Below are 19,217 nucleotides of genomic sequence, written 5' to 3'. Positions count from 1 at the left end.
CTAAAGTAAGACCAATGGTGGCATTTTCCTGAGTGTGTTCTAACCCTTTTCCAAGTAAATACATGAAAAACAACTCTCTCCAAGGAAAGGTTATCTGCACCTAGCATTCTCAATTCTCTGCTTGAATCCAGTGACTTCCCAGAGAATCGTTTCTTCTTAGTCTCCTGACATTCCCCACTGTAAAACAGGGCTGTGCAGTGATTCTCAGAGGACTAATTTAGGGTCTATGTGTATATGTTTACACTAGGTTCATTTCCAAGGAGTAGCTCTTAGGTGCTTTATAGAATCCTGCCTAATTAGACTTGTATTCTGAGAGTAAAGATGGTTGCCTGGGTGCACACAGGGATATATACCAGAAGCTTTATTTTTCTTGTTATAAATTCCCCTAGAATACACAAAGATAATAGAGGACAAAGTGTTGGTCTCTTTGAGTCCACCTCAACTACAGCAATTTCCTTAAAGTGGCTAAGTGACACGGATTATCCTGTGCCCTGCTCCTATAAGGGTCATGCATAAAGCACAGTGTACGAGGCTGAGACCTATGAGCAGGGCTGTCGTCGACTGAGGGCAGCAGCCGTGTACTCACCTGAACTGCAATCTGGGTGCCATTGGATGTTGCCACTAAGGTCAGAGGTCTGGTTTCTGTGGTTACTAAGTGATGGCTATGCTGTTGGTGTCCCATTTCTGATGAGGCAGTATGGAACGCTGCCAAGTCCTGAGCCACAATTGCAACCTTAAACAAAAAAATACACAGAAGGATTAAAACTATGATTTATATAGATTAAAATCCATTGAATGCAAGGGATTGTCTTTAAATTCAAAAGGAAAAACTCCCTCTGACCACAGACTTGTAGAAACCTAAGGCTGGAAGGGACCTTATATATTGTCTATTCTGGATTCCTCTTTTTTATTTGAGGAAGTTGAGGCTAAGAAAGAATGGACTTACCTAAGGTTATGAAGGGAGCCAATGGCCAAACAAGGTGGAGGACCCTGGAGAAGTGGAGCCGCCACACCAGGCTCCATTAAGCTCCATTAAGCGGGGGACATGACCACCTGGGTTCTATTACCCCTAAGTAGCTGCTTTGCAAGTTACACATGTGAACTAATTCACATCTCAAATGTCTATTTATTCCTGAGTTTGGATCAGTGGTAGATATACTCTTTTCTCCTGTTTACCTGTTGCATTTAAAATCAGATTTCCATTTAACCAGGAAAATTGAAAGGACCAGTAGCATTACTGACAAACAGCAACATATCTTGTTATACACTCACTTTCTATTTTAGATTCCATGGAATCTTTCTATATTGTTCCTGAAGCATCTAGCCAGAGTGGTTAAAAATGCTTTTGTAGGGGCCGGCCCGGTGGCGCAAGCGGTTAAGTGCGCGCGCTCCGCTGCGGCGGCCCGGGGTTCGCTGGTTCGGATCCCGGGCGCGCACCGACGCACTGCTTGGTAAGCCATGCTGTGGCGGCGTCCCATATAAAGTGGAGGAAGATGGGCACAGATGTTAGCCCAGGGCCGTCTTCCTCAGCAAAAAAAAAGAGGAGGATTGGCGGATGTTAGCTCAGGGCTGATCTCCTCACAAAAAAAAAAAAAAAAAAAAAAAAAAAAAAAAAAAAAAAAAAAAAAAAAATGCTTTTGTAGCTCTTGAACCACAAATATAGCCTTTTCTATGTAGATAGAATAATAATTAGAGTCCCAGAAGGAAAAGAGAAATAGAATGAGGCAGAATAAAAACAACTTGAAATAACAGCCAAACTTTTCCTAAATCTGGAAAAAAAAAAAAAAAAACCCAAACCCAAAAAACATTAATACATGTTATAAAATGTCTTATAATTATACGTAAGAACGCTAGAGGATAAATACAAAGAAAACCACACCATAATCAAATTGCTTAAAAGCAAACATAAAGAAAAAATCTAGAAAACAGCCAGAGGAAAAATGACGTATTATATACAGGGGAACAACAATATGAGGATGGCTAACTTCTCATCAGACACCATGAAGGACAGAGACAATTTAAAATGCTGAAAGAAAAAAATAACTGCCAACCAAAAATTCTATATCTAGCAAAAATATCCTTCAACACAACAATACTTTTCAAAAACAAAGGTGAAATAATATATTTTCAAATAAATAAAAACAGAGAATTTGTCACTGTAGATCTGCACTACAAATAATGCTAAAACATAATCTTCAGGCCAAAGTGATGATTCCATATGAAAACTCAAATCTACAGAAAGGAAGGAAAGACACTGGTAATGATAACAGTGAAAAAGTATAAAATACTGTTTCCCATCTTCCTGTAACTTAAAAGATTAACTGTTTAATGCTAAAATATAATATTGCATTGTGGGGGTTAAATATAGATGTAAAATATATCACAACAGCACAAAGAACGGGGGCATAAATGAAAATATACTGTTGCAAGGTTCTTAGGCTTTATGTAAAGTAGTACAATATTAAGTCTAAGTAGACTGCAGTAACTTAAGGATGCACATTGTAATCGCTGGAGCTACTGCAAAAAAATAATACAGAAGGGCAGAGTTAGGAAGTCATTTGAGGAATTAAAATGAAATATGTATGTACCTAATAACAGAGCTTTAAAATACTGAAAGTAAAAAAACTAACAGCATTGAAAGGGAGAAATGATACAAATCCACAATCATGATTTTAGATATTAATTCCTTTTTCTTAGTAACTGATAGAACAAAGATACAAAAAATTAATAAGGCTATAGGACATTTGAACACCACTATCAACCACTTTAACCTATTTTATATTTATAGTACACTACACCCAACTGGCGCAGAACACAGATTCTTTTCAAAAACATATGGAGTACAACGGGAAATTGATGAAATATACATGGAAAACCAGTCTTGAATTTCAAAAAAATCTTACAGAACATGTTCTCTGACCATAACAAAATTAAATTAAAAATCAATAACAATAAGATATCTAGAAAAGTAGAAGATATTAAGAAATCAGCCATATAAATCTAAATAATCTATGGGTCAAAGAAGAAATGATTACAGAAACTAAAAAATATTTCAAATTGACAGAAAATTAAAAAATGTATCGAAATTTGTGAATCGAAGCTAAAGCAATTCTTCGAGGGAAATTTATAGCTTTAAATGCTTATATCAGAAAAGGAGGTTTAAAATCAATGCTTTTAGTTTCCATTTTAGGAATACAGAAAAAGAAGAATAAACCCAAAGTAAACAGAAGGAAGAAAATAAGGAAGGGTTTGAACAGAAATCAATGAAATGAATAAGAAAACAAAAAAGAAAAAATGAGATAAAATTAATAAAGGTAAAAGTTTGTTCCATGAAAGATTAATAAAATTCACAGGCCTGGCCTGGTGGCTTAGCTGTTAAGTGCGAGTGCTCCGCTACTGGCGGCCTGGGTTCGGATTCCGGGCGTGCACCGACACACCGCTTGTCCGGCCGTGCTGAGGCCGCATCCCACATACAGCAACTAGAAGGATGTGCAGCTATGACATACAATTATCTACTGGGGCTTTGGGGGGAAAAAAAAGGAGGATTAGCAATAGAGGTTAGCTCAGAGCAGGTCTTCCTCAGCAAAAAAAAAAAAAAAAAAAAGAGGAGGATTAGCATGGATGTTAGCTCAGGGCTGATCTTCCTCACAAAAAAATTAAAAAAAAAATAAATTAAAAAAATTCATAAAGCCATCAAAAGATGATCAAGGAAAAAAAAGGAAAATGCAAATTATCAATATCAGGAATGGAAGAAGGAACATCACTTCAGATCTACAGACATTAAAGGGATAGTAAGGAAATATTATGAAGAACCTTATGTCATAAATATGACAACTTAGATGAAATAGACAAACTCCTTCAAAAACAAAACTTATCAAAATGGGTACAAGAAGAAATAACTAACTTGAATAGCACTATATCTATTTAAAAACTTGACTTCATAATAAAAAAGCTCCCCACAAAGAAAACTCCAGGCCCAGATGGTTTCACTGGTGAATTCTATCTAACTTTTAGGAAGAAATAATACCAATCTTACACAAATTCTGTCAGAAAATAGTGGAAAAGGGAACACTTTTCAACTTGTCTTATGAGGCAAGCATTAACTCGGACATTAAAACCAGAGAAGAACCTTAAAAAAAAAATTACAGACCAATACCATTCATGAACATTGACACAAAATAGCAAATTACATCCAGCAATATATAAAAAGGCTAACACATCATAATCAAGCGGGATTATGATGTATTAGCTTTTTTTACATGCAAATTAAAAGCACAATGATATACCATTTTACATCCACTAGAATGGCTAAAATTTAAAAAACTAACAATTCCAAATGTTCGTGATATAAACAAACAGAACTCTTATACATTGCCAGTGGGAGCGTATGATGGTCCAACTACTTTGGAGAACTGTTTGGCACTTTCATATAAAGTTAAATATACCTCTACCTCTGATCCAGCAATTTCACTAACAGGTATTTATCTAAGACAAATGAGAACATATGTCTGCAAATATACTTGTACTAGAATTTTTATTGCCACCTTATTCATAATAAGCAAAAACTGGAAGCATCCCAAATGATCATCAAGAGGAGAATGTATCAACAAATTCTGGTGTCTTCCTACAAAAGAATATTGCTCAGCAATAAAAAATAATGAACTGATATTATATACAATAACAGATAAATCTCCAAAATGTTGTGTTAAATAAAAAACCTAGATACAAAAGAGACCATACTGTGGTTCCATTTATGCAAACCTCAAGAACAGACAAAACAAATTGATTGTCAGAACAGTTGTAGGGGCCGGCACGTGGTGTAGCGGTTAAGTGTGCGCGCTCCGCTGCTGGCAGCCCGGGTTTGGATCCCGGGCGCACACCGACACGCTGAGTGGCAAGACATGCTGTGGTGGCTTCCCACATAAAGTGGAGGAAGATTGGCACAGATGTTAGCTCAGGGCCAGTCTTCCTCAGCAAAAAGAGGAGGACTGGCAGATGTTAGCTCAGGGCTGATCTTCCTCACACACACAAAAAAAGAACAGTTGTTGCCTAAAAGCATGGGGATTGACTGGAAGGGGTCACGAGCGAATTTTCTGGGGTAATGGAAATGTTCTGTATCTTGTTTGGGATGATGGTTATATGGCTGTGTATGGTTAACAACTCACTGAACTGTAAACTTAAGATCTGTGCATTTCATTGTATGTAAATTTTGCCTCAATTAAGAAAAAACAGATTGCAGGCTAATATGAAAAACATGTTCAAAGTCACTAGTGGTCAGACAAATGAAAATAAAAATAGAATTTAACTTTTGCTTGTGCATTATGCACATATAAAAAAAAATCCTCAATGCTAGCAAGAGTACAGTGAAACAAGAAAGCTTTTAGATCCATGGCATAATTATTAAAACTTTCTGGAAAATAATTTGGCAATATGTAGCAAGAAGCTTAAAATAGTTTATACAATTGATCCAATAATTCCATGCCTAGAATTTGTTTCCTATGAAAATAATCAGAGGCTTGTACAACAATCTATTTATGTGGAATGAGTTAATAAGTTATGGTCTCTCCTTTTGATGAATTATTTTATAAATATTAAAAATCCTTTTATTTTTTATTTATTTATTTTTTAAAATAATTTTATTTATTTATTTATTTTTTCCCCCAAAGCCCCAGTAGATAGTTGTATGTCATAGCTGCACATCCTTCTAGTTGCTGCATGTGGGACGCGGCCTCAGCATAGCCGGACAAGCGGTGTGTCGGTGCGCGCCCGGTGCGCGCCCGGAATCGGAATCTGAACCCCGGCCACCAGTAGCGGAGCGCGTGCACTTAACCGCTAAGCCACGGGGCCGGCCCAATTAAAAATCCTTTTAAAAGAACATTTAATTGATATGAGAAAGTGCTCAGAATGTAGTGTTAGGTGAATGACAAGAATACAAAATCACATTATAATCCTAATTTTGTTCACACATGCACACATACAGGAAAAAAGACGAAGTAAATAGTCCTAAATGTTGAGACTAGTTATTTTAACATCAAGGGATTGTAGCTGATTTTAGTTTGAGTCTCTATTTTCAATTGTTTAGGGTATATACCTATAAGTGGAATTATGGGATCATAAGTAATTTTATGTTCAACTTTTTGAGGAACTGCATACTGTTTTCCACAGCAACTGCACCTTTTTATATTTCCATGAGCAATGCACAAGAGTTCTAATTTCTCCATATCCTCACCAACACTTGTTATTTTTCATTTTTTGGATAATAGCTATCCTAGGAGGTGAAGTGGTATCTCACTGTGGTTTTGACTCATATTTCCCTAACGACTAATGATGTTGAACATCTTTTCATGTGCTAATTAGCCATCTTTAAATCTTCTTGGAGAAATGTCTATTCAAGTCCTTTGCTCATTTTTAAACCGGGTTGCTTGTTTTTTTTGTTGAGTTATAGGAATTCTTTATATGTTCTAAATATTAATCCCTTATCAGATATATGATTTGCAAATATTTTCTCTCATTCTGTAGGTTTTCTTTTCACTCTCTTGGTAGTGGCCTTTGATGCACAAATGTTTTTAATTTTTCAGTAGTTCAATTTATCTACTTTTTTCTTTCATTGCCTGTGCTTTTGGTGTCATACATAAAAAATAACTTCCTCATCTAAGGTAATAAAGATTTTCACCTGTTTTCTTCTGAGTTTTATAGTTTTAGCTCCTAAATTTAGTTCTTTAATCCATTTTAAGTTAATTTTTGTATATGGTATAAGGTGAGGGTCCAACTTCATTCTTTTGCCTGTAGATATAGTTTTCCCAGCACCATTTGTTGAATACAGCGTCCTTTCCCATTGAATGGTCAGATTTTAATTGTCGAAATGTAATTGACTATACATGTGAGTACTTATTTCTAGACCCTCTATTCTATTCCATTAAGAATATATATTACTGGGCCAGCCCCGTGGCTTAGCGGTTAAGTGTGCACACTCCGCTGCTGGCGGCCCGGGTTCAGTTCCCGGGTGCACACCGACGCACCGCTTCTCCGGCCATGCTGAGGCCACGTCCCACATACAGCAACTAGAAGGATGTGCAACTATGACATACAACTATCTACTGGGGCTTTGGGGAAAAAAATAAATAAAATTAAAAAAAAAAGAATATATATTACTTTTGTAATCTGAAATTAACTAAAATAGATGGAGAGTACAGACTCTTCCCTCTATACCTGCTAAGCAGGCTTCCAGAGGGACCTGGAAAATTGAGTCTGAGAAATCCAATTACCTTTTTTTTTTTTTTTTGTGAGGAAGATCAGCCCTGAGCTAACATCCATGCTAATCCTCCTCTTTTTGCTGAGGAAGACCGGCTCTAAGCTAACATCTATTGCCAATCCTCCTCCTTTTTGCCCCCCACAGCCCCACTAGATGGTTGTATGTCATAGTTGCACATCCTTCTAGTTGCTGTATGTGGGACGCGGCCTCAGCATGGCCGGAGAAGCTGTGCCTCGGTGCGCGCCCGGGATCCGAATCCGGGCCGACAGTAGCGGAGCATGCGCATTTAACTGCTAAGCCACAGGGCCGGCCCAAAAATCCAATTACCTTAATTGAAGGAAAAAAAAGATTTAGGGAAGGACCGACTGTTTTCTTCCTGTGCATGTAAAGAAATAGCTGTAGCCAATTTAAGTGTTCCAGACAATCCACAGGTGGAGTCAGAACATCCCAACAGGATAGTCAACGTTTGCCCAATGGCCTACAGTTGCAGCAGAAGGCGCAGTGGCAGCAGCTGGTCCACAAACGAAACCCCTACCCCTGTTATGATATTCCTAGTTGCTGGAAGCTGCCTGTCTTGATTCCAGCCCTCAAAAGTCTCCTCTCCTGAGAATCTTCCTAGCCCATAGGCTACAGATAAGCTACATAAGAATGTTTGCTTTAGGGTCACTATCTTTCCAGACCTGTAACTGTAGCTGGTACAAGATGTATTTATCTAAGCTGGACTATAAACCCATCCAGGAATCCTAGAGCCAAGGAAATCACTGCAAACTGATTAGGTGGGACCATTCCATGAGACAGCCTGAAAGCTAATGGTTGGGTTTTTTTGTTTTTGTTTTGGCATAAGGTATAATTAGCAAACAATAAAAATACAGGAATCTTAGGTGTTCTGTTGAGTTTTGACAGTTAGATACATCTGTGAAACCACTACCTAAAATATGATATAGAACAGTTCCTTCACACTTCATTCCATCAATTTCCTTCTCCCAGCCAAGTAGCACCCTCTGATTTCTATCACCATGGATCCGTTTTGTCTATTCTTGGATTTCATATAAGTGGAATCATACCATATATATACTAGTGGAACTGCTGGGTCACAGGGTAGAAGTATGTTCAACTTTACAAGAAACTGCCAAAGAGTTTCCAAAGTGGTTGTGTCATTTTACACTCCCACTAGAGTAGCTAAAGGTTCTAGTTGTTCCATATCTTTGCCAACATTTGTTTTATTTTAGCCATCTTCCTGTGTCTGAAATGGTATGTCTTTGTGATTTTAATTTGCATTTCTTTGATGACTAAAGACGTTGAGCACTTTTTTGTGTTATTGTCATTCATATATCTTCTTTTGTGAGGGGTTTGTTCAAATGAGCAATCAAATCATTTGCTCATTTAAAAAATTTTTGTTTATTTTGCTCATTTTTAATGGGCTATTCATCTTTTTATTGTTGATTGGTAGAAGTTTGTTTATATTCTCATTACAAGTCCACCGTCAGATATATATAGTATGAATATCTTTTTTCCAGTCTGGGGCTTATCTTCTTCTTAACCAGGTCTTTTGGTGAGCAGAATTAATTTTGATGAAGTCCACTTTATCAGTTGTTTCTTTTATTGTTAGTGTATTTTGTATCCTTTCCAAGAAATCTTTGCCCTGAGGTTGCAAAAATATTCACTTTTCTTCTAGAAGCTTTATGATTCTGAGTTTTGTATTTCAAGGTGTAGAAGATCTTCAACTTTGTTCCTTTTTTCTCAAGATTGTTTTGGTTATTACAGGTCCTTTGCATTTTCATGTAAATTTTTGAATCAGATTATCTGTATCTTCAAAAAAGTCTGCTGGAATTTTGATTGTGATGGTATTGAGTCTATAAATGAATTTAGGAAGGATGAGAGCTACCAATTTTGACAGAATCTATCACTGAACAAGGTAAGGTAGCTGTACTGAAGCTCAACACTGCCTTCAGCAAAGTACAAACACAGTTGGGTTTTTTTTTAGATTTTTTTTTTCCTGAGGAAGATTGGCCCTGAGCTAACACCTGTTGCCAATTTTCCTCTTTCTCTTTTTTCTCCCCAAAGCCCCAGCATATAGTTGTACATCCTAGTTGTAGGTCCTTCTAGTTCTTCTGTGTGGGATGCCGCCTCAGCATGGCTTGATGAGTGGTGGGTAGGTCCGCACCCAGGATCCAAACCAGAGGACCCCGGGCCGCTGAAGCAGAACACGTGAACTCAACTGCTACGGCACCGGGCCAGCCCCAAAGAACAATTTTTAAGTGTATTAATCAATATCATTTATTTTAAGGGAAATGAAAAATTAAAACTACAAAGAGAAACATCAGATAGGCAAAAATCCAAAAGTTTGATACCACTATGTTGACTATGCAGAAGGGGAAGAGGCACTCTCAAAAACTACACGTGGGAATGTAGATTGGCACAACCCTAGAAAGGAAGTTTAGCAACACTTAACCACAATAACAGAAAGCTACGCATGTATCTTTTCAATTCCACTCTAGGGATCTACCTAGCAGATATAGTCACACACATGCAAAATAACATGTGCACAACGTTATATGTTGTTTGAAACAGCAAAAGACTTTATAAATAAATTATGGCATGTCCATACAGTGCAATACAATATAGCTTAAAAAAAGAGTGAAGAAGATCTCTATATAATGAAACAGAAAAACTTTCTAGCTATATTAAGTTAAAAAAACACATAAGATGAAGAACAGTATAGTTTACTACCATAAAAAAAAGGAGTGGGGGAAGATGACTATTTATTTGTATTTGTTTGTATATGCTTAATGAATCATTGGGAGAAAACACAAGAAACTAATAAAAGTGGATTATGTCTAAGGGGCAAGAACTGGATAATGGAGGCAAGGGTGAGAGGAAGACTTTCACTGCATACCTTTATATACTTTTTGATTTTTGAACTATATGATATAATACTATATATTCAAAAATTTAAAGTAAATTTTGCAAATGAGTATCTGATGATGAGGAGGATGACAGGAAGAGCTACCATTAATGAACACTTAATATATACCTCGGCTGAGTAGTTATATGCATTATCTCATTCAATCCTTATATCAACCTTATAGGGTAGATGCAACAATCACTCCTATTTTAGAGATGAGGAAAAACTGAGACTCAGAGGGTTATGTAGCTAAGAAGTTATAAAACTGGGATTCAATCTGAAGTTTGTGTGCTTATCCACTATATCACACTGTACATCTGGGTAACAGTTTTGGTATTGATATATATGTATTGATTGACATAAGAGAAAAAAGCAATTACCTGCTGCCCTTCTGTACCCTCCGCGGTAACCATAGCAACAGAGTGTGTTCCTGCTGAGGAGATGACTGCATCATGAGCAGGGACTGTGATGGGTGTGCCATCCTGTGTTACCATTGTGATGGTATTGCCAATGGCTTGCATGTCGGCTTGAGAGATGTTGACCTGCAATACAATGCATTTTACAAATCAGTCAATGTCTCTTGTTATATTTGGCAATCTTTATTAAGGACTGGGCCAAATCATTGTATAAGTCTACTCTGTGGGAACAAATAATCATTTTTTTTTTGTGTGAGGAGATCAGCCCTGTGCTAACATCTGCCAATCCTCCTCTTTTTTTGCTGAGGAAGATTGGCCCTGGGCTAACATCCGTGCTCATCTTCCTCCACTTTATATGGGACACCACCACAGCATGGTTTGCCAAGCAGTGCGTCGGTGTGCGCCCGGGATCCGAACCCGCGAACCCCAGGCTGCTGCAGCGGAGTGTGCGCACTTAACCGCTTATGCCACCGGGCCGGCCCCAACAAATAATCATTTTACAATGGAATACACTCTTTTAGAAAGAGGTCACCAGAAAAATTGAATATTTCTTAAATGCAATTCCTCCTCTCCATCTCTATTGCCAATTTAGACTCTTATTTTTCTCTCATCTGACTTTCTGCAATAATACAACTTCTTTCCAGGTATCCAGTCTAATCCTTCCCTAACCATTCTCTACCTTGACAGCTTTCTAAACAAACAATTTCATTATGCTCCCTGCTTAAATCCCCAATGACGCCCCATCACTACAGTTCAGGCTTCTTACGTGGTGTTCATGACCTTGCACGATCTGGCCTTTAACAGCTTCTCCAGACTCATGTTCCACTACTTCCAAACCAGCATCTGGCACTCCAGCCACAACTAATCATTTGCAGTCCCAGAGAGTGTCATATTCTGTTATATCGTCATGGCTTTGCCTTCCCTTCACTCTCTGCCTGGCAAACTCATGAAAATTCTTACAGATCCAACTGAATGGCCCATTCTCTATAAATGCCTCCAAGACTCCTTCAGAAAGAAGCATTTCCTCCTTCCTCCAGGCTGCCACAGCACTTTACATCCCTCAATTATATACCCATCATTATGAGACATTATTGTTCATTTTAGGAATGTTTCTCTCCTATGAGACTATGATACCCCCCTTCCTGTACTCCCTACATTAAGTCCACCAAAATGTCTGGCATTGGGTAGATGTTCAATAAATGTTTGTTGTTTAATTGACTAAAGGAACAGAATAGAAATCTAATTCCTTAAAGAAATGGGAAGGTTATCTCTACAGAAAATACAACACTGGAATAGGGAAAATAGTTATTTTGGAACTCATGAAGAGGGATTAGACTCATTCTATATGGTCAGGGAAGAGCAATGAGTGGATGACACAGTGGTAGGTTGCAGTCTGATAAATACTAGAATCATCCAGCAATGGAACAGGCTGCCTCTTAAGAAAGAAACTGCCTCATCTGTTTTAGGCTGTTGTGGAGGGAATTTTTGCTGTATAGGGAGCAAGGGAGTTAGATCAAATGATCCCCAAAGGGCCTCTGTCCGTGATGATCTAATTCAAAAAAAAGTTTTAGGGTTGATGCTGAATTACAACTGGGTTAGTAAATATGTTTAATCTTGCATGCCAATCAGTGGACAGAGTACTGCGTGGAATTAGTGATGTCAAAGTGATGGGGAGGGAGATGAATGGGATGGTACAAGTGCTTTGTACTTTCCAACCCGGAATATGTTCTGCCTCCTAGCTAACATCAGCATGTCAACAGTTAATCAACACAAATGGCAGATTAATCATGGAAGGTAAAGCTCTGAGAGAGACAGGCAAGGAGAGAGTTCTCCATGGAAAAGGCAGATATGGCAGGCTTACAAACCCCAAATGCCTTTTCCCACCAGGTACTAAGACAACCTTAGCTAGAGCTTAGAACATGAAATCAAGTCTGAATTATTTTAGGCTGGTGGCACCTAGAAAACAATAATAAGTTTGACTATCGGAGAACAACCATTACACTGCTTTTCCTGGGGAAATCAAGATACCTGTTCTATTAATTCTGTGAAGCTAGTTGAGTGAACTCCCATGATTCCAGGTAGGGAGAGAGCCACACTTTGGAAATTTTACAGGTTTGCCCATCACTGACTTCCCAGGATCTTTGCATGATGCCATTGTATCCTCATCACCTCAGCCAAGGCTCTGCTGATTTCTTAATCTCACCTCCTGGATCTAATCAGCCATCAATCCTATTCCTTCTCTGAATTGTGTTTCACATGGATCCATTACTTTTCAAGCCCTCAATTTTACTGTGGTTCTGACCTTCATCACCTCACCTTTGAACTATACCAATAACACCATCTGAATTCCACAGAGTCACAAACCTTTTCTCTCTACTAATCTCCCTGCATGTAGTCTCTTTCAGCAGACTACTGAAAAACTCTCAGGAGTTCTAGCACTGCCTACAAGCTGAAGTCCAGACTTGCACGAATATCAGGAAAGCCTGATATTCAAGGCTTTCCTCAATTGAGACCCAACCTGCCTCTCAAGCCCCGATTCAGAGAAATATTATTTAACTCTTTGGCTTTTGGTGGATACTTACATGCTGAGTCCCGTCCTGGGATATAAGTGTCACTTGTTGACTCAACCCAGACTGGGTTACTGTGGCTACTTGTGTAGACACAACATCATCCCCTTCTACACCTGTAACATATGTGATCTGGGACCCCTTAAGAACATCTTCACTTTGACCTGTTTAAAACAAACGAATCATTTATTTGACCAAACAACCAAGCTGTTTAGAAAACAGAGGATATTTTAAACACTACAGAGAAACATATACAAATTAAAGAGCATATGCATTATATTCTAAATTATGAAAATGGCTTCCAGCACCTCTTTCCGATTCCTCCACCTCCACTTTTGCAAAGCCAAACCAAATCAAAACAGACCAAACCAAATCTTTCCACATACAATTTAAGTGTTCTAATTTTGGGAGACCTCTCTTATTCTCTTAGTTGGAGTAATTAGTGATACTGTGCATGTGTGTTGGGGCAGGAAGGGGGGGAATTGTACAGAAGACTGGCAAATACGCTTCCCATATCACAGGTATGCATTAAGTTCTTGCAGTCACTTAAGAAGCCGTTAAAATGATAAGACAATCTTCATAAACATTAACCACAAAACCGGAATGATGTGTAAACACAACTTACTAAGTTACTTACTCTTTAACACAAGTGACTGATTACAAGTCATCAGTACACAAAGACATCATTGTCTAAAGACAATGTTAATGGCATATTATCTGGGGTAAGGTTAATCATTTATTAAGTGACAGAACAGGAACCCCCATTCACTTCTTTATTTCAAAAAGAACCAGCAAGTAAACAACAATTTCAACAGTCCATTACTGCTATACTTGGCTACTAGGAAGATTACTGATCCCTCTCTTCTTCTATCATTTCGACCTCTCATGAAGCCAGAAAGAGGGTAAACATGTTTTCTTTTCCTTCAAAGAAGGACTCAACATGCTAATTTAAGAGTACTTCTCAAAGTTAGTGGTTGATGCATGCACTCATATGGCTATGCTCATCATGTGTAATCTCCACGGCAGTCATTACTTCATTTCTTTTTGTTCTGTTCCACAGCTATTTATATACCACTATTTCAATAGGGTACAAAATTTAGGGGATCATATGAGAGAGAAGGAACACAAATCCATCCCTATTCTTAGAAAAACAATCTTAGTTTTCTTTTTTAACAAAATGTATATTATTATACCATAGACTATTTTCTAGAATGCAAGAAATTCTGACAATCTGAAATATCAACATTTAAGGAAGAGACTGAGGAAGCTTCAAAAAGGAAGAGTTTTAAAATCTAAGTTTGACATCATTAAAGCCTGCTTTCTAGCTGCAAGGATTCAGCAGCTGTAACATCTAACCATGCACACTTACGGTGCTTTGGCTAGAAAATAATACAGCATTCAAGACGGAGGGAATTGCTATTTTCTTGCTATCACATGACAGATATCTGAAAAGACAAATGAGAACTACAGGCAATCATCTGAGCAGCTAGTGAGTGATCTGTTCTTTCCTTTATTCTCCAACCAACTTTTTTCACCTAAATGTTTTTCAACGCTTCAATATCAGTTAAGAATGGGAAAAGATGTTTTCTTTTAATTTTCAAATTTACTTCATTTAGGAAGTACTCTGTGAAACAGTAAGACAATCTATGTTTTTTTTGTTTTTTGTTTTAGAAAAACCTACTTCATTTTGTCTATTTACCTATGCTGAGTTATTTAACTGAAGTCACAGCATGTGATTCTTGAAAATATTTTTTTCAAGTTTATTCTTATTGAAATGAATGTTTTTGTCTCCTACAACACTACCTAATAGCACATGAATCAACTAAGAATTATTTGCAAGTGCTTCCCTGCTCTTAGGATTAAGACCAACATCCTTAATGCACCCAAATAATCTAGCTGCCCCTACCTCGCTCTCTAGCCTCATTTCACACCACCTTCCCGGCAGAAGTGCCACACTCTCCAACTTCCTCTGCTCTCTCCAACCTCAGGACTTTTTGCACGTGCCATTCCCTCTATTTGGAACGTTCTCTTGCCTTTGCTCCCTGTCCCCACCCCCTACCCCCAAACCCCTGCCTCTCTACCTAGTTAAACCCTATTCACTTTCTAGATCTTTCTAAAAGTCACTTCCTCAGGGAAGCTTTCTCTGACCTTTCAGACTAGACAAAGTTCCCTTCTTAAACATCCCAAAGCACCAAGTACCTTTCTTTGATAACACTTATCACAGTTGTAAATTATATGTTTGTGTGATTATTTGAATGAAACTTTATGATCTGAGAAAATGCTATGAATCATAAACTATGTTCATTACTGTTGATTCTCAAACACAGGAACAGATATACTAGACAAAACTCTTTTTGTACCTGGAGGAGGCTCAAAGAAGGCTTCCTGCTCCTCCTCGATGGGCTCAGTGTCGTTGTGGGCCGTCCGTTTGTGCATGGCCAGGGTGGAGATCTGCTTGTATGTCTTCCCACAGTGGTTACAGTTGTATGGTTTGGAGTGAGTGTGAACAACATGATGTTTGTACAAACTGGAATATTCTGTAAACCTTTTGTCACACCCAGGGACTGTACAAACATATGGCTTTTCCCCTAAGTAAAGAACAGCACCAAAAAAAACAAAAAATCAACTGTTACATATGAACTTTTACATAATCATTCTATACTTTCCTGGGGAACGGGGAAGCCTCTAACGGTAAAAATAAATAGTTGTCAAATCCTTTTCTATCCTGCCATGAGGATAAGACACAAGAAAAGACTCCCTAACCATGGTTTTGACTTGGCTCAAAAGGTAGTCTGCATCCTGAGTGTTATCTTGTGCCTGAATACTACTTTTCCCTTAATATCAAGGGAGGAGAAAAGTAAGGATGGAGATGTTGCCCAGTTTAACTCTAAGCTTTGATAACTGTATTTTATTGTTACCTATAACTAGATAAGCTATCGTTAATGATACTATACTGATAATGACAATAATAAATGCAATTATTACCATAACGAATGCAGCTTACCCTATGGGTTTTATAAGGATAAGAAAAAAGGATTTTCTAAAAAGTCTGTTACGGGCCGGCCCCGTGGCTTAGCGGTTAAGTGCGCGCGCTCCGCTGCTGGCAGCCCGGGTTCGGATCCTGGGCGTGCACCGACGCACCGCTTCTCCGGCCATGCTGAGGCCGCGTCCCACATACAGCAACTAGAAGGATGTGCAGCTATGACATACAACTATCTACTGGGGCTTTGGGGGAAAAGTAAATAAATAAAATTATTAAATAAATAAATAAATAAAAAGTCTGTTAGACATAGTTTAGACACTTCAGTAAATCTAAAAGGACGTACGTGTTTCAGATTAACCTCACCTGACTTCTTGCATCCAATCAAAAGCTACTGAATATTCACTAAAAACAACTAGGCAATACAAAGGGAAGGGAAAACTATAATTCTTTTTCCATGAAATGATTGAGAACAATATAAGCAGTACATACATTTTTAGAACTTTTTATTATAGAAAATTTCAAACATACACAAAAGTATAGAGAAATAGTGCAATAAACCCCCATGTACCAATCATCCAGCTTCAATAATCAATTCATAGCTGATATTGTTTCATTTATTCACTACACATTTCCCCCCTTCTTCTGCCCTAGATTATTCTGAAACAGCTCCAGATAGCATTCCATCTCATCTAAAATATTTTAGATTCTATATCCGAAAGATAGATCCTTTTTTTAAAAAACAAAATTAACATTAATTAGCTTAATATCATAAAATATCTAGACAGTGTTAACAAGTTGGGGGGATCTAAAACTGAAAGCAAACTAGAACAAATTTACCTAATTTAAATGAATACTTTTAACCACACTGAACAGGTTTGTGTAGGTGGGTAGTAGCGAAAGTATAAACTAATTAAAGTAACTCATACACAGTATTTGACTAATGCCTTCAGTCTTGGACTAGGTTAGGGGTGGGGAGAATTGCAAACAAATTTTCAACTCTTTTCCGTAGGCTTGTTTGTTGTAGTGGTATGGGCAAAGCGATTCTGAAACTATTTTAGATGTAATAAAAGATTGAGTAAATGTGTCAGTGCTGTTGCAAGCCAGTGCTCTTGCTGTGGAAGAAGGAACATACAAATATGGAATGGGGAAGGAAAAGAAACAGCTGTTGGAGGAAGCGGAATTGAAGGCACTGATGTGTAAACTCATATCATTTCTAAAATGTGCATTTGCATGAGTGTGTACATGTGCACGTCCCACTTTATTCTCATTCCGCACTTTCCTTGGGTAACTGCATCTTTTCCCATGGTTCTAAACATAGTAAAACCACCTACAAAAAGTAAAATGGCACACTAATGTAATCTGTAATATAAGTCTTGGATATAAAGTAACTGGAGACTGCTTCCTGTTCTCTGCCGAGTGCCCCAGTCTCAAAGCAGGGCAGGTTCAAGTTCTTATCTTGGTGGATGGTTGCGGGGGAGATGTGAGAGCAAGGCCAGGAAGGGCAATGGCAGGCAATTCCAACTCAGAAAACCGGCCCTATTGACATTTAGGAAGGAGCAGAAACCGCCACTAGGTGGCACCAAACCACAGTCAGGATGTAAATGAACCTGAATTGCACCTTTGAGCTCTCACTGGCCGGCTGCATAGCCTCCACTGGGTCACCTGATCAACCCTGAAAGAATGGCCTGAACCAATCTTCACATTCCACTTACAGCATAATGTGGGCATTAACTGTTTCATATACTTGATGATTATTAGCCAATCTTTTCTTCCAGCCCAGACCTACCTCTTGGGTCAGACCCAACATTTATCACTACCTACCGGATGGCTCTACTTCAATGATTCCCAACCTGTAGGCATACAAAAGACCTGGGGAGTTTTTCATATATACTGATACCCGAGCCTCACCCTGGTAAAATTATGTTGGAATTTTAACAGATAGAATTTGAGGAATCAGTCTATTTTTAAAAGGTGAACAACATGCAGCCACATGAGAATACTCTACGTGAATATTCCACAGATCAGTATGGCCAAACCTAATGTAGGCATCCCTCTTATCAAAACCTAATTTTCCCATAAAACGTGTTGAATGGCAAACTCAGATAATGAATCCATATTCCATTATTTAAATGGGAAAAAAAAAATGTTTTCCCAGCCCATCTAAAACTCCTAGCCAATTTCCCCAAATATCACAAAAAGGCTCTTAAGCACTTGTGTTATAATCTACCAAGACTGTCTGCATAATATGAAGCACTTAAAACACCAGTAATCTAATTATTTAACATTCAACGAACTCAGTAGCGGGTATACGTTTGTGTGTAATACACAATGATATGGTATAGTATCGGAAAGGAATTTTGTTTTCCTTCTATATTGCAAACGTACTATAATTAAAAAATGAAATATCTTAAAGATATAAGAGGAATGCAAATTATATTAGCAAAATATAATTTTTCTTCTAATCTACAGCCGCCTTTTCTAGGCCTCTTGGGTTTTCACAGGCTTTTCCACATTTTTAGAAAACATATTAATTTACTCATGTAGGGAAGATGATAGCAGTTATGCATAATACACTTACACAATGTAAGCATAAGATATGACTGTATCAGAAATAATAATTCAGTGTATGTTCTCTCGCTTAGAAGCACATGCAACTTAAAATTTTTTCCTTTCATAGAAAAATGAACCCACAAGTAGATTTATTATAGGGGGTTTTCAATTGGAATCATAAATTTTGAGTAAAAATTTTGCAAATCATTATAGCAAATATAAAGATAGTAAGAGTTCAGGTGGTGAGGGATACTCAGAGACCTACATATTCCAAACTGAGGTTCTTATCTTCCCTTTCCAACCTGCTCTTCTCCATCTTCGCATTATCATCTAACCTGTCATTCGAACTAGAATGATAGGTTCTTCTTTAGTCCTCATGACTAACTTGGTCACCAAGTCCTTTACCAGCACCTCTTCAAAGTCCTTCATTTGTATCCTTGTCCATTTCACTTCAAATATTATAACAGCCCTTAATCAGTCTCCTTGCTTATAGTCTCATCTCCCTTTAATTTTATTTTTATTTATTTTTTTCCCCCAAAGCCCC

General features: G+C 37.8%; 1 protein-coding gene across 3 annotated transcripts in view; it reads right to left on the bottom strand.

Moving 5' to 3' along the window:
* ZNF143 (zinc finger protein 143) overlaps window positions 1-19,217 on the bottom strand; it is a 62,805-nt gene that overhangs the window by 1,273 nt on the left and 42,315 nt on the right. For all 3 annotated transcript variants that reach the window (XM_058545960.1, XM_058545962.1, XM_058545961.1), the window contains exons 12-15: window positions 15,501-15,728; window positions 13,156-13,304; window positions 10,538-10,699; window positions 587-733 (exon numbers count right to left, since the gene is read on the bottom strand). In XM_058545960.1, the coding sequence (XP_058401943.1) occupies window positions 587-733; window positions 10,538-10,699; window positions 13,156-13,304; window positions 15,501-15,728 (686 nt within the window). The remainder of the gene's footprint in view (window positions 1-586; window positions 734-10,537; window positions 10,700-13,155; window positions 13,305-15,500; window positions 15,729-19,217) is intronic.

The sequence above is a fragment of the Diceros bicornis genome, chromosome 7 (genome assembly GCF_020826845.1).
Source record: "Diceros bicornis minor isolate mBicDic1 chromosome 7, mDicBic1.mat.cur, whole genome shotgun sequence".
Classification (NCBI taxonomy): domain Eukaryota; kingdom Metazoa; phylum Chordata; class Mammalia; order Perissodactyla; family Rhinocerotidae; genus Diceros; species Diceros bicornis.
Note: the sequence above shows the minus strand (reverse complement) of the source record. Positions and strands in the feature narration are given on the sequence as shown.